General features: G+C 43.7%; 1 protein-coding gene across 2 annotated transcripts in view; it reads left to right on the forward strand.

The window, feature by feature from the left end:
- Positions 1 to 16,255, forward strand: part of LOC309518801 (uncharacterized protein) — a 61,478-nt gene that overhangs the window by 19,306 nt on the left and 25,917 nt on the right. The window contains exons 18-35 of one of the 2 annotated variants that reach the window (XM_082199291.1): positions 335 to 505; positions 1,320 to 1,382; positions 2,747 to 2,961; positions 4,358 to 4,461; positions 5,785 to 5,903; positions 6,289 to 6,456; positions 7,442 to 7,647; positions 8,952 to 9,046; positions 9,166 to 9,272; positions 10,543 to 10,722; positions 10,943 to 11,151; positions 11,798 to 11,901; positions 12,094 to 12,212; positions 12,533 to 12,700; positions 13,899 to 14,101; positions 14,688 to 14,791; positions 15,539 to 15,654; positions 16,093 to 16,251. In XM_082199291.1, the coding sequence (XP_082055417.1) occupies positions 335 to 505; positions 1,320 to 1,382; positions 2,747 to 2,961; positions 4,358 to 4,461; positions 5,785 to 5,903; positions 6,289 to 6,456; positions 7,442 to 7,647; positions 8,952 to 9,046; positions 9,166 to 9,272; positions 10,543 to 10,722; positions 10,943 to 11,151; positions 11,798 to 11,901; positions 12,094 to 12,212; positions 12,533 to 12,700; positions 13,899 to 14,101; positions 14,688 to 14,791; positions 15,539 to 15,654; positions 16,093 to 16,251 (2,610 nt within the window). The remainder of the gene's footprint in view (positions 1 to 334; positions 506 to 1,319; positions 1,383 to 2,746; positions 2,962 to 4,357; positions 4,462 to 5,784; positions 5,904 to 6,288; positions 6,457 to 7,441; positions 7,648 to 8,951; positions 9,047 to 9,165; positions 9,273 to 10,542; positions 10,723 to 10,942; positions 11,152 to 11,797; positions 11,902 to 12,093; positions 12,213 to 12,532; positions 12,701 to 13,898; positions 14,102 to 14,687; positions 14,792 to 15,538; positions 15,655 to 16,092; positions 16,252 to 16,255) is intronic. The other variant, XM_082199292.1, reaches the window with a different exon arrangement.

The raw sequence follows: 16,255 nt of genomic DNA on the forward strand, positions 1-16,255 counted from the left end.
GAAAAGCGGATGGACTATTTGAGAGACCACAGTAAACAGTTAAAAATCATTAGGAGGAATACAATGACACTTGTAAAGTAACATGAACTTTGGAAATTATGGATACTTAATAGATTACAGTAAAAAAATGCAGAAATGAAAGTTTGAAATGGAACCCATGGAGGGACGTCCGAAGGTTTGGCGAACCTTTTTACTTTACTATTTTAATTAATGGCGATGTCTGTTTTGTATCATAAATGAAAAACCAAATAAATAAATTTATAAAAAAGAAAGAAAATAAAAGTGGGTGGATGGATGCAGCTATTCATTTCTGTGTGCCTTCTCTCTGTTTCAGACGGCTAACCTGGGGGAACTCTCAGCAGTACAACTTGCTCAGCTGACTGTGAATCCAGAGATGCTCTGCTGCGTCGATAAAGTGAAGATGGTCTTCACAAGGCTGGCTCAGCTGCCTGGCCTTGATCACCTGGCTGCTTTCTGGGATGCATTCAACATTGCCTACAAAAAGGTACAGAGCTCAGGGACCTGCCTTCCACCGCTGAGCAGGGCACCAGAAATGACTTTCTGGAATAACAGAAAGCGTGGAGAAAGCAGATGTAGAGAAAAGCTTTCTTCCCTCTCTCACAGCCCTGGAACTTAGGGCCATTCAGGACAGACTATAGGAAGCCCTTCTTCACACAGCCCATTGTTAAAATGTGGCACTCATTCCCCCACGAAGCACTGATGGCCACAACTCTGAATGGCTTTAAAAGAGGATTTGGCAAATGCATGGAGGAACCAGAAGGCTGTTTTACCTCTGCTGTTGGAGGCAGCATGCCTCTAAATAACTATTGCTTGGAATTGCCGGTGGGGAGAGGGCTCTCGCACTCAAGTCCTGTCTGGTTGGCCACTGTGGGAACAGGGTGCCGCACCAGACAGGCCATTGACAACTGTTAGAGCCATATGGGAAATAACATATTTGCCTCTTGCGATGGTCCTTTGGTGTCAACCGGCTCCCGATGCAGCCTTCAAGTATGAGTTATAGAATCATAGAATTGTAGAGTTGGAAGGGAACCCAAAGGTCATCCAGTCCAACCCCCTGCAATGCAGGAATCGCAGCTGAAGCATCCATGACAGTTGTTTGAATTAGCATGTCCTTCTTGACTTGATGGGAGGGAAGCCATATGACTGCTTCAGAGAATGGGCTGTATGGGGGTAGATGGATGGGTGGACGGACAGGGAAATAAGCCATTTCTTAGACTTTAATAATATGTGCCAAAGCTATGTGAATGTCCCTGTCCGTTCACACCCTCTCCAGTAAGTATAATAATAATTTTTATTAGGCTACCCGGAGATACCCAGAGTCTCAGAAACCGAGACTCAGAGTCAGCCGGTCTTTGTCTCAGGTAAGGTCTTTTGCATCATGGAGCAAACCCCATCTTAGGCAAGCAGATGGGATGGAATGGCATTTTAATTAATAGCTTCTAGAGCAACTGGGTTGTTGTTGTTTTTGCAAGGTCTTCTAGCAAATGGAACCCTATTGACCTGGTGGCTGGTATCTTGGTGGCCAAGGGAGTAGTGGTCTGGTTTGCTATACTATCTGAAGTAGCTGATAGTTCCCCCATGAGCTACACGAGGGTAGGCCAATGTGATGCCCTCCAGATTTTGCTGGGTCACAACTTCTACCAGCCCAAGCTATCATAGCGAACAATGAGGAATCCTGGGAGTTCCTGGACACATCTGAGGGGCACCGTGTTGGCTACCCCTGTGCAACAGTTGCGCATGCTTTGGTGAGTGCCACACTGTAGAGCAGTGGTTCTCAACCTGTGGGTCCCCAGATGTTGTTGGACTACAACTCCCATCATCCCTGAGCTCTGGCCTTGCTAGCTAGGGGTGATGGGAGTTGTAGTTCAACAACATCTAGGGGCCCACAGGTTGAGAAAGGCTGCTGTAGAGGAACTCAAAACACCTCATGCAAATTGGTTTGGCTGTAATGGCTTCCTCCAAAGGTCCCCTGGGAATGATCAATGAGCCATTGACCTGATCCAACAGACTCATCTTATGTTCTTACAAGGGGCCGCACCCCTAGCTTTCACCTTTAACCCCATGTCTCTGCCTTCTCCCCCTCCTCTGGTGCAACTCTCTTGCACATAAACTACCCCACCATCGCCTGCTATTGCTTAAAACAGCCATTTCCCTCTGTGTCCCTCCCTGCTTTATTTAAACTTCTGCTGTTGTTTTAAACTGCCCCTTGTTGGTATTCCCTCTCTTCTCATTCCTCTGCTGTGGCCAGTGTTGTTGTGCAACCTGCCTTCACTTTTGCTCCCCTACCCCACCTAGAATTCATGCAAATTGTGATGTGGCACTGCAAATCCTCTAATTCGAGCTGCATGATGACAACCTTCCATCTCTCTTTATATAGGGAGATCTCTAGGAAGGATGAGTGCTACTGGAATTCAGTGTAGACAAAACTGAGCCAGGTGGAACAGTGGTCTGGCTTGATAAAAGGCAGCTTCATAGGTTCACTTAAGGGAAGGGGTGGAGCATTGATCAAAAGTACCCACCTTGCATGCAAAAGATTGACTTCAAAGGCATGCTGGAAGAGAAAGGTCTTCAGTAAGTGCCGAAAAGACAGCAGGGAGGTGCCTGTCTGGTATTCAAGGAAGGACCCCCAAATTTAAAGCAGTAACAAGACCTTCCCTGATCTCCGGCCCTCTTCTCTCGAAATCTTCCTGCCAAAGTTTGTAATCATCTTTCACCCCCATTTTAGCCCAGTTCTGCCAGCACGCTCAATATCTCAGTGGATGTGAAAATGGCCATGCTCACCTTGACGATGGAGCGCTTGAACGTGGCGTTTTCAACCTTCACCAATGCTGATTTTCGGGTCTGGTTTGAGGATAGACTGGTGGTCGTCCTGTCCAGTGTGAATGCAGAGTTTCTTGGGCAAATCCCCAAAAGTATATCCTGCGAGGCTTACAAGTCTGTGTGAGTGTTGACCTGTTCTTTATTTTGGGGGAAGGTCCCCTCCGAACTTATTTATTTATCCATGTTTTATACTGCTTGCTGTACTATAATAAAACACCTCTGAGGGATTTACATAAAATCTGGACAGAGACAGCCTAACCTCTGTCATCTATGCTCTGGTAATCTCTAGGTTAGATTACTGCAACGTGTTAAATGTAGGTCTGCCTCTGGAGATGGTTCAGAAACTTCAGCTGGTGCAGAATTCAGCGGCGAGCTTGTTACTGGGGCAAGACAGTTTGAGCATATAACACGAATCCTGGTCCAACTGCACTGGCTGCCAAGTGCTTCTTGGGTCCAATTCAAAGTGCTGGTTTTCATCTATAAAGCCTTAAACAACTCAGGACTGCAGTACCTCAAGGACTGCTTTGCCCCATATGAAGCAACCTGGACCCTGTGCATCATCATCTGAAGCCCTTCTTCATGTGCCGCCTCCACCAGAGGTCTGGAGGGTGGCAACACGAGAAAGCCTCTCCTCCTCCAAGAGGGGAGGTGTTGTATGCGGGACGCGATTTCTGCGTCACACAGGGGGCGTTATGCCCCCTGCCCCACTCACCTGGCTGGTGCACCACGCCCATAGGTAAGCGCCCAACCGGGCGGGTTGGAGGGGGCGTGGTTTGCAGTTTAACTTAATGCTGCACCAGCCATTCCACCTCATTTTCTGCCTTTTCTGCAGTGGCTGCTTGCTTCTGGAATGTTCTTTCCAGGCAGGCTCGCCTGGCACCTCAGTTACATATCTTGAGGCAGAAACATTCCTCTTTTCCCAGGCCTTTTGCTAATTAAACAACCTATGCCCTTTTAAAATGTGTGGAGGGGTATTGTTTTTGTTTGTTATTATGATATGTATTTATGTGTTTTTATATTGTAAACTTCCCTGAGATCTTTGGATGAAGGTCAGAATAGAAATTTAAACAACAACAACAACACAGAAGCAGTCAATGTGATTTCCTAAAAAACCAGATTAAAATTTAGAGTTGTGTCCAACATTAGGCCTACTCAGAGTATTGAAATTAATGCACGTTACTAACTTAGCAGCTAGGGTGGGGAACTTGGCTGCAAAGGCAATCCCTGCAGAAGAGTTCCCAGCATAGCTATCAACCTTTCCCTTTTTAAAAGGGAAATTCCCTTATTCCTAATAGGATTCCTCGCAAGAAAAGGGAAAAGTTGACAGCTATAGTTCCCAGTCACATTTGGTCCCACCAGGGTTGGGGCGATGGAGATCTAGCTTGTCCCTGGACTAGCCAATGGAGAACTCCCAACATGCTCATCACTCTTCCCAGAATGAACTGGGGCAATGAAACTGGTTTAAAAGTGTATAGTGTATATATATTCTAATGGTGCCTTTTCCTTCTTATCCCAGGATTGCTGGGATCAACAGAGGCTTCTCTGAAATTCCACAGGAAAGGAAGAAGGATTGTGTCAACTACATTGTTTCTTTCCTAACCCAGAAGTCTCAGACCACTGGTAAAGAACTGGGTTTTAGGGCAGACCTGTCAGGAGGAAAATAGGAGGCGTGAACAAACAGTGGTTCTCAGACTTTTTTTATCTGGGCCACCTTTTCCAAATAAAAATTTGTTTGTGCCACAAAAATTTGTTATTGATAAGAACTACATTGGAAAACAAAAAGAAACAACTCCTAGCAGTGCTTGATTTATAACAATTACTTTATAACACGATCATAGGAGATCCAGAAAGTATAAAACAATGCAGCTACATAAGATGAATCATTCCCAAAGTATAATTTTAAATGAGCCTCTTACATGTGTACCTGAAGTATGTCTACAAACTCAGTGAGAGGTGTGAGCTTCCTTTTGCCAGGTAATTTATATTAGATCTAATCTGAGACAGACAAACTCTCTAGTCTCATCTCCTCATCAAGACAAAGAAGCCTTTTTCTTTTCTGATCTTTCGTATTTGTCAGAGTTGAAAATCCCTGTTCACAACATGGGGAACTGTAGACTAGCCAATGTTTGCACAGTGATTCTGGATGACAGCTAAGATTGTCCTCAGTATCACTTGCTGCTCTTGCTCTCATTTTGAAAGGATATCTATCCATATTCTGCAAATAAAAACATGGGTTTTTTGATGCTGTACTACACTACACTACACTGAAATGTTTAAATGTTTCCTGGATTGACTTTGAATCTTCATGCTGCTCTTCCGATCCTCTCGTGCCACACCAGTGTGCACCACACTTTTTGAGAACCGCAGAACTAAAACAAAGGGATTACAGTGGTACCTCGGGTTACAATCACCTCGAGTTACAAACACTTCGGGTTACAGACTCCGCTAACCTGGAAGTAGTACCTCGGGTTAAGAATTTTACCTCAGGATGAGAACAGAAATTGCGCTGCGGCAGCAGCAGGAGGCCCCATTAGCTAAAGTGGTACCTCAGGTTAAGAATGATTTCAGGTTAAGAACAAACCTCTGTAACGAATTAATTACGTAACCAGAGGTACCACTGTATTTGGAATGCACAGGCCTTAGCTTTTAATTTATTCATTTCTATACTGCAAATGCATGTGGAAATATATTTACGCAGCATATAAAATCTAAAGTTAAAAATAATGATAATTCAATTAAAGTCAAATACATAAAATGTTCAGGCTAACTTAGTCCTGGAACCTATTTTGATGCCAGTTATGTGGGCCTTTCGAATCCTAAGTGTGTGTGTGTTGGAGAGGGGAATTACTGCTCTCTCACCATCAGCAAAATGTCTCGGGCTGGCCTGACATTCTCCCACTAGGCAGATAAGTCATGACTTTTGCTTCCGTCTCTTCCTTCCAGGTCCTGCCTGCTTTGGCCAAACCACACCCAGAAATTGGCTACTCACCTACTTTGGGCAATTCTATACGGAAGTACCATATGTTCAGCTGGTTTCATACTATCGCCAAACGTTTGATGCTGTAAGTTAGTGCTTGCAAACCAGTAGGCACATTGGAAATTTTGAGAAAGTGATGTGGGCGCTAGTCACAAAATGGCTGCCAAGTGGCATTGTGTGATGGGTGCAACATCTAAAATCTGAAAATGCTTTCCCCCCCCTTTTTGGTGGAGGTGGGGGAAGGCACCTTTGTCAACCAGAGCTGTGCTAGCATTCACAGAAAGAAGTGCTTTGAACCTCTCTACTTTTGGGAAGAGATAGGGGGGGAGAATGTCCAATCCTGGCATTCAGGGGCATGGGAGCATGTTCAAGGGTTGTATTCACTGTGGGAGATGCTGAGCCAGTGCAAGCAGGAAGTGAGCAGAAAGAGCAAACAATCCCTTCTGACATCCTGACATTCTTATTTCCAGTACGCAGTATTGGATCTTTTAACTCCGATCCAGATTGGAGACATGATTGTACATTCAAACACCCTGACCAGCATGGATTCGGCATTGCGCCTCGTCAACTTCTTCCAAGAAAGCAGCGTTGACTTTGTCCAGATGATTCTGAAGCAATTCACCAGGGCTGCAATTCAGGTATTTCCCTTGAAACTCTTGTAGAATAATTGGAAGGGGTCCAAGGCTCATCGAGTCCAACCCCTTGCAAAGCAGGGAATCACAGCTGAAGTTATTGTGATTATTGTTAAATCTCTATCCCACCATGCCTTCCAAAGAACCCCAAGGCAGTAAACAACAATGCTGTGGAGGGATTTGCAAGTGGGTGAGTGAGGTATAGAGGGAGGGGGGGTCAGGGGGGCGGCCGGGCAAACAGGTAGCCAGTGTTGGCAAGGGGAATGAGCAGGAGCGATAGCCCCTAGTGCTATAAAATTGCCAAATGATGCTGTTGCCTTGGGTTCTGACTGTTAACTCACCAACTCTAGCAAAACAATCCACTCTTAAAAACACATGGGAACATAGTTAAATGGTTAAGTTCAAATTAGGTATCCTGTCTACAATTAGGGACATTGGAAAAATACATACAGTGGTACCTTGGTTCTCAAACGCCTTGGTACTCAAACAACTTGGAACCCAAACACTGTAAACCCGGAAGTAAGTTTTCCAGTTTGTGAACTTTTTTTGGAAGCTGAACATGCTCCATTTTGAGTGCGACACTTTCGTTTTGAGTGTTGCGCTGAGGTCTGTTTTTGTTATTTATTTTGCGTTTTTGTGGCTCTTTTTTTTGTGACTGTGTGGAACCCATTTCAGCTACTGATTGATTGATTGTGTGACTGCAGTACATTGTTCATTCCTTTCATTTTATGGATCAGTGGTCTCATTAGATAGGAAAATTCATGTTAAAATTGCTAATTTAGGGACTGTTTTTAAAAGTCTGGAACGGATTAATCCGTTTTGCATTACTTTCTATGGGAAAGCGTGTCTTGGTTTTGGAACGCTTTTGGTTTTGGAACGGACTTCCGGAACGGTTTAAGTTTGAGAACCAAGGTACCACTGTATAGAGGATTCTATGCTTTTCATTTAGAAACTGATTCCTTGGAGGTGTCTTTGTTTAATCCTTCTGCAGCACAAGATGACGGTTCTCCCAAACACCGAAGTTGCGCAGTTGCTCTTGACAAATTACCTGACGCTCGCCTCTTCTCAAATGGAAACCTACACAGCAGCAGACTGGAATGCCACTTTTCAGGGGGAACTGCACTTCCTCTGCTCTGTGGTCAATGCAACAACCCTTGCTTACTTCGTCCCCCAAAACTACAACTCCTTTACCACCATGTAAGTCTCGACATCAGTTCACTGGGCGCTAGAGGGTGAGGGAGGGATTTTGTTTGGTCCATTTCTCGCTGTGGGCTGAGCCATTTCCTTCTTTTTTTTAATGACTTTTTTATTCAAAATTAAAACAAAACATATTATCCAGAAACATATCATCCTTATCCCCCCCATTTTCCCTCCCTCCCCTCCCTCCCCCTCCCTCCCCCACAACCCCCCCGACTTCCCTCAGTTCCAGTCTTTGATTTCTCTAAAAATGCTGTTTTCTGCATGTTACACAGTTGTATAGATCCTCAAACTATTTAGCTGATTATTATCGATAAAAGGTTTGTGAATGTTTATTCAGGGCTGAGCCATTTCCAATGCTCATAGAATCTCATAGAAGAATCTTATAGAATATCATAGAACTCTAGAGCTGGAATCCTGGCCACAGCCATCACGGGTTGTCATTTATTATTCCTATGATCCCTGTTTATAAAGCCCAATAAAGTTATTGAAATAAAAATAAATTTTAAAAGGAAGGAAAGGAAGGTATTGCAGATGTGCCAGTGTGGATAGATGTTTAAGCCATAGTTTAATGTGATGAGCAAGCGATAGGTTTGTGCACTCAGCCCCCCTCTTCCCCACGTGGCTAAGAGGAGGTGTTGGGAAATTTTTATTTGCAGTTTTGTTTAGTACAGCTTGTTTCATCTGAACTGACTAACTGGTTCATAGCGATGGTTTATTTGAAGCAAGTTAACTTGAAGCCATGGTTGAAGTTCCCATTGACTCCAGTGGGAACTTTTCCCCTAATTCAAAGAGAAGATACAACCCGCAGACCAGAACCACAGCAGGAATTTTGTCACATTAGATAGCTCCTATCTCCTGGACTTGTGCGCAGATTGGAACATGACTCCCAGTGAAAAAGATGCACTTCTCTGCATTTTGCAATGTGGGCAAAATTGTGCATGGAGAAGCATGTGTTTTATGTGAATGATAGGTACAAAATGTACATTTTACTGGTGAATGCTTTCAAAAGCATTGAAATGTGTGTATATTATGAAAATGGCACGCATAAAATGCATACAAAATGCATTTTAAATGAAATGGGAAGAAATGGCTTATAAGGGGACAGAACGGGATGACATCACACAGAAGGGGGATGGAATGAGACGGAACAGCTGGTCATACTCTTGAGGCATATACCATGTGCAAGCGGATAAGTGTGCCCCAGAATCCCTTGCAACATTCCACAGGATGGCAAGCTCTTAGCAATTGTATATGTGTGTCTGTGTGTCGGTTCATCATCTTTGCTATTTGCGTCATGACAGTGTTGCTGGTCTTAGTGGAGCACATTCCCAAATGGCAGAACCCTTCAGGAGAGCTGTCGTACTGTGGATCATCCAGAACCTTAAAGACCTAAAAGGTAACATGACCAAAGAAGCCATGGGAAACAGAGCCCCAGATATCCCCTGACAAATACCAGTGGCTTCTAGTATAATGAAAGGCTCAAATATTTCCTGTGTCCTCTTATTACCCATTCAGAAAAGCCCAGTGAACCATTTGCTGAGTGGATCAAGTTAGCCTGGGGCTCGTTCTTCAAGGACGCCACCTTGGGAGAAGTGGAATCCATCAAGGAAGACTTCGATCCTGTAGGTTTGCTTTCTTGATGACCAGCAAATTTTGAAAAATGAAGTTGTTGCCAAGAAGGCTCAGGGGCATGTGGCTTGTGGGTGCAGAGCAGAAAACTGAGCATTCAGACAGCGACCCCGGGGGCAAAGTTTCATGGAAGGGGCAGCCCCCTACTTGTAACAAAGCAATAAAACAGCTGTTCTTTGCAAGGAAGGGAGGAATGTGCTGGTGCATAAAAATTAATACTATGCTGCATAGTATTAATGATGAAGATGGCAAATCTTCTTTTCTTGTATATGCTCCTTATTGTATATGCTGCTTATCTGAGAGGTTTACAAAATATAAAACAAATTTGTACACCAAATTGTGTCCCAGTAGCCTGAGCTGTTCCCCCACCAAAAGATATTACAAAACAAATTTTAATTAAATAAATATAAATTAACCCCTTCCCTTTTAGACCAGTATTTTAGGATTCAGATTATATTTCCCTTAAGCAAAATAAATTCTACAAGCAGGATTAAAAAACTTAAATTTATATTTGATCTATTTCCCCCCCTTCACAGCGTTCATTGTTTTCATAGCCTATGATTACAGCAAAAAAAACAACCCTCCGTCAATTAGTCCCACATTTAGTTTTTCTTAATTCATCTAACCCTTCTTCAATTGATCCTATTTTCCCTTGAAAAGACTGAACCATTTCATGTGTCAAGTTATCTGTATGGAAAGCTGATTGTTTGCTCATCTCGCTCAGTATTGTCTACTCTGCTTGGCAGCCGCTCTCTAGGGTCTGAGATTGATGTCTTTCCCATCATTTCCTACTGAGTTTTTGTTTTGTTTTTTAATGTGGGGGATGCTGAGGATTGAACCTGGGACCTTCTGCATTCAAAGATCTAAAGTGCACCCACTAATCATTACGTTTACCCAAAAATGGGCTGTCCCTTATTGGTAAGGTAAAGGTAAAGGGACCCCTGACCATTAGGTCCAGTCGTGACTGACTCTGGGGTTGCGGCGCTCATCTCGCTTTATTGGCCAAGGGAGCTGGCGTACAGTTTCTGGGTCATGTGGCCAGCATGACTAAGCCGCTTCTGGTGAACCAGAGCAGTGCACGGAAAAGCCATTTACCTTCCCACCGGAGTGGTACCTATTTATCTACTTGCACTTTGGCATGCTTTCAAACTGCTAGGTTGGCAGGAGTCCCTTATTGGTATAGCAACATAAATTGTATGTTATCCCTATCTATTTTTGTAATTAAGTGAAAAACTATGATTGAGTAGTGTCTATGTTTTCTAGTTTGCCGTCTTGAACACCCTGAGCACTGAACAGCTGGTAGACGTCATCACAACCTCGGACGCTCTGGTCAATGTGACAACCCTGAGACAGGTTCTGTTGAGCCTAGAGACTGGCCGCTCTGAAATCCCACTTGCAAAGATGGATGTGTTCTTGACAAGGCTCAATTTCATCCTTGAACAGGTAAGTTCCAAAGAAACCATCAACTTCCAGCCCCTCCAGTGCGAAGCAAACATCCAGGAAGCTTCAGTGGAAACAAGAAGAGTTTTGATCGAATCAGCAACATTTCTTGGGGTGGTGTTGGTAATATTTTTGCTCTGCAGATGCCCTCCCATCTGGTGTGTAGATTTGCAGCAGCCTAAATCATCCTTTTCCTTCAGAACCTTTCCTCCCCTTTTTGCAGAAGAACATCCCGGGTATCAGAAATGCCGAGGTGAGGTTGGAACTGCTCGGCACCATTTTCAGAAACCTGGCCCGCCATTTCCGTAAATTCACTGCTTTGGACTACCAGAACTGGTTCACCACGAAGCTGAAACTCCTTTTGCCCAGCATCAATGTGAATCTGCTCCAGCTGATTCCTCTTGATGTCAGCTTTGCCTCCTTTCGCGCAATGTAGGTGTCACCTTTCATTACTTGTCCCATCAATTGCAAGTGGCCCCTTTTGATCAATCAGATTCAGATTTCGTTGGTCAATCTGCTTCTCACATAATGTTAGAATCTGAGTAGAGTCGAATGGTAGAAACTGGATGTTGGACGATTCAGGACAGACTAAAGAAAACAATTCTTAACACAGTGCATACATAAACTATGGAACTCGCTCCTGCAAGCAGGCCCAGATTAAGGTGGTTGCCAGAATAGGACCCCCCCCATTCTTCCCCAAAAGAAATGCATTAAATAAGGTGCCAGAAAATACATCACAAAGTCTAACAAATTATCGCATAAGACTAAAATAAAATAAAAAATACTCTGAACACATGCAATTTCACAACTGTCAGAAAAGCACAAAAAACCCAAAACATTTCACCAGACTTAATAAACACACAAAAAGCTTGTGCATTTTCATATTTGAAACTCACTTCCCATTGCTTTTGCTCGCTTCCTAATGGGTCAGTTATCAACTCTTAGCCTAACTTACTTCACATGGTTGTTGGGAAGATATAGTGCCTTGTATTACCTATTTATGGCAGATAGCTTTATCTCTTTAAACTCCAGTTGTCTAGTATTTACTTCTTTTCATTTCTCTCCTGTTCATTTGCAGATTTGGAGGTTTCGATCAGGTCTTCCCAGAGTTACCCGAGGAGGCATCCATCCAGATCTACAATTTGATGAAGAGAATAATGCAATTCCAAATCAATGCCTCAGGTACCTGCTTCATGGAATTTAGGGGTGCAGTGCCTGCTGTGTCATGGCTGGCTTGGGATGGGGTGAAAGGTAAATTGTTCATGCATGTTGAAGGTGTTGCTCTGGCAGATGAGTGGTCTGCTAAGTGTGGCGAAGACTATCTGTATAAATGAATATTTCTGTGTTTTCATTTTGCAAATTTCTGATTTTTAGGGACAGCATTCCCTGGTGCTTACAGCAACAGCCAGAGCTTCCTGCAACTCCTCTTTTACAGATTTGTGCGTTTTGTGCCTTATGCTGACTTAGCCATCTTATATCCGAATTTTAACGGGGTAAGTGAATATTCAGGATGAATTTACATATTCCCAGAAATGAATTGGTGCTTGATGGTTAAATCAGATAGATAGGTTGTGTTCTAAAAACTCCATTTCCCTTCATTCTTAAAAATAGGTGTTTGTTTTTTTTAAAAAATGGTTGATTGGTTTCACTTGACTTTCTTGTAGTTCATGACAATAGCGTTCATGGCACTATGCTAGAATTAGGTTTCTTTATAAAAATGCAGGCTGAAGAATATGCCTGCCCTTGCTCAACCAAAGCTAAATTTCTTGGATGTCTGCTGAATCTGTTTCTCCATGAATTTTCTCCCTGACAGTTTGAAGCCCTCTCTGCCCTGACTCCAAAGCAAATGGGTGCGATGATGGTTTTTACGAACGCATTCAGAAATGAGCGCCTTGCTGTCCAGATCTTGGCGGAATTAGAGAAACGCCCCCCTGAGGAAATGAGGGACTTCACAGCTGAGTTCACTGCTGCGGTAAACCAGGTAATTGTGCTGCGCTTTCACCTGGACTGGAAAGTATCATTTTCTAACTTGCATCAAATCTTTTCTCCTCCCCCCCCAATCATTTGGCACAGTCAACACTGAACAATTGCACTTTGTAGCTTTGTGGTAGAATATGTGTGCAATGAGTCGTGGGGCCCTTCCCTGGCTGGGAACTGAAAAGATTGTGGGAGTATTGTGACAAAATTTGAGGCTGTATACCAGCATACAGTTCTTTGCTGCCGTTTTCATGGGGGAAAACATAGTGGTATAGAAGCGAAAAAGCCACACTGTTCCATAACACAACAGTCACTGCAGTGTGGAAGGAATGTTAGAAAGCAGGACAGAAGCAGTGACAGTGTAATCAAGAAAACTAGAACAATTTCCCCCAAGTTTGAATGCACTCTCAGCATAGACAAGATGGCCTAATGGTCTGACTCAGTCTCCCTCCCTCCCTCTCTCTCTCTCTGTCTCATTAATTCAGTTTTACGTTGTACAGTTAAATTCAAACAGCAGTCATAATCATCAACATTTAGGATTCATTGAATCCTTAGACCCCCTCCCCCTTCCATGGTTTCCATTGTCAAACTTCATCTACCGCATCATATAATTTCCCATATTTCTTAACTCAATCCATTTTTACCTTAGTTTTTAGTACATTACAAGTGTTGCTAAAATCCTGCCAAAGTTTTTAGTTGTTTTCAGTAAATTTATAAATTTTCCCCATTCCTTATTAAATTCTCCTTCTTCCTGGTTTCTGATCTTCCCGGTAATTTTCGCCATTTCAGCATAGTCTGTCATCTTTATCAACCATTCGTCTCTGGTCGGGACTTTATCTTCTTTCCAACTCTTGACTCAGTGTCAGACTGCTTCCTGCGTTCCTCTGAGCAGGGCACACAGGAGGACTCCTACCAGATTAGTCTCCCCCAAGCTTGTGTCCTTCAAAAGGATGGTGAATTTCCTCAGTCTTGGCCATCATTGGAGGGACTGGTTTGGGGGAGATTGCAGTATGCTTAGAATTCATTCCATTGTATTTATACATGAGCTAGTTTTACAGGCGGACAGCCTCATGAAGAGCTCCACTGCAAAGTCCCATTGAAAAGCTAGAATCTCCTCACATCTAGATTTGGATTTTGCTGGACAAACCACCACCCGCTAATCTTGCATGTGCCTAGAAACTACCTGTCCATTTCCCTTGCAGAGACAGCTGCTCGTCCTCCCAGACCTCCGGATCCGTAACTTGATCTTTGAGATGGTCTTCAAGACACTCAAGTTCAGCACCTTTTCTGCCGAGCAATACTCATTCTGGTTTGGCACTCAGCTCCAGTTCCTCCTGCCATCTCTCAAACCAAAGGACCTGCTGCTGATTCCCCTTGATATTGACTGTCAGTCTCACCAAAATTTGTAAGTCTGGGAAAACACCCTTGTGTTTTTAGCCTTATCAGGGTAGAGACAGTGGAGAAATTGGATTCAGTTTCACTTTCGGATTTCACTTTCTGAAACAATGCAAAGCACAGCTGTCCTTTGAAATTTACACTTCTCTGAATTTTGTAGTGCTATTCTCTAGCTAGGTAAAGTGTACAAAGAATGCCTATACTAGGGTAACGTGTGCATTTCAGAATGCATGTATTAGTGAAGTCAGATCCAAAAATTCCTTTTATTTGATATAACTGTTTTGCAAAAAAATGTGTCTGTTGGGCAAAGCAGCATGCAGAAAATGTATGTTGGAGAAATTTGCACTGAAATGCTGATGATTTTCATGAGGGCCTCTTTAAAAAAAAATGCAAATGATGTGGCAATGTGTAGAACGGAATTTAAGAATTGGAAAAATGAGAAATGAAGAGTCATCAATCCCTACGTCCAGATGGTGCTTGATAACTTGGTCCACCTTTATGTCCCATCCTGTTTGTCTTTCTAAAAGGGCATGAACTACGCTGGAGTTTTGGGACCCCATTTGATACAAGCCGTTCACTATCTTTGTCTTCCTCAGGGTGCAAGCAATGGACAAGGTGTTTGGTCGTTTCACAGAGGGGCAGAAGAAGGCCATTCATGCAAGGATATTCAGCTACCTGGAATCTTATCAGGCAGATCAAGGTATCAGAAGACGGGCTCTTTGTTTTTGGAACTTAAGAACATGACCCCAACCGAGTGGCCTACTGGATTAGACCAGTAGTTCCCAAACTTTTGGGGGCCACTGCCTCCTTGGTTCCATAATCTCATCCCCAGTGCCTTCTACCCTACCCTATAAAAGGTATTATTCAGATTAGTGGTATGCATAACCCACTAAGGAAGATAATAACGCAATGAAATTCAAAACACTAACAGTTAATTGCACACTTATTCAAATAAAACTATTTAATTTAATTCATTCAACAAAACAGATGAACTCGTGAACCCAGCTTTTCAAAGTCTGATACCCATTTACATCTCCAGCGCCCCCTGCTGTCCCCTTGCCTCTTAGCACCCCACTAGGTAACCCCACCACCCCACAAGGGGCAGTACCACCCACCTGGTTAAACGCTGGATTAAACCAAAGGCTCATCTTGCGCTGTAGAATTCAAGAAAATACAAGAAAGAAGAAATAAGAAGAAGCAATAAAAATATAATTAAAAACTGTACCGCATCTAGCACAGCGCATCGCAACTGATACTACAGGCAGAGAAATAAAGAAGCAATCCATGGCAGCAAAAGTTGGGAGCCGCTGTTCTAGCTGAAGAACTAAAATTCTTTGCAGGATGCTGGCCCCGCCTCCCCCAAACTGCATGCAGTTTCACTCAGAAGGTCCTTATTCCTCTGCTTTTCTAGGAGAATTCAGGATCAAAACTCTTTCCTCTCTTCCAGGGGCCACATGCTCTCCCAACACCAACAGCAGCCAATGGATCCTCAGCAACTATGGCCAATTCAGTGCCTTTGCCAGCATTGCAGAGTTTTTGGCAGTGAATGTGAACTTCAATGGGGTAAGGGAACCTTTGCCAGCAGGGGTTGTGCTGGGGGAAGAGGCAGATTGTAAGCCCTTGAAGTGGTGCCAAATTGGAGGGACCAGTCCTTGGAGAGCGGCGCAACTTGCCCATAGCATGATGCCTAGGTTCTAAACTCCACTGTCAGAAGTAGCATGTCTCTGGGTACTAGTCACTGGGAATCCCAGGTGGGGAGAGTGCTCAGGTCCTTCTTCCCATTGGGATGTTTAGTTGGCCATAGAGGGTGCTGGACTAGGCAGGCCTTTAGTCTGATCCAGAAGGCTCTTCTTATATGCTTATGATGTTGGGCTAGAGACCCAGCCTGGAGAGCCACAGATTCCCGGGTACACAATATTCTGTTGCGTACCAAGTCATTTTTTAAGCATGGGTACTATTGGTTGCAACTGTACATGAACAGCAAAATGTGCACCTTTTCAGATTTCGGCAATGGCAGAGCTATCTGCAAGCCAGCTGGCTGAGTTGGCGGTGGAATCGGGAGCTCTGGCTGATGGGAGTGGCATCATGGAGATCATGGGCAACCTGAAGACTGTGGAAGACCTTGCCATATTCTTGGGCAAGCTGAACACCATTGCTCCGGTAT

The sequence above is a fragment of the Podarcis vaucheri genome (assembly GCF_965113315.1).
Source record: "Podarcis vaucheri genome assembly, chromosome: 14".
NCBI classification, from domain to species: Eukaryota; Metazoa; Chordata; class Lepidosauria; order Squamata; family Lacertidae; genus Podarcis; species Podarcis vaucheri.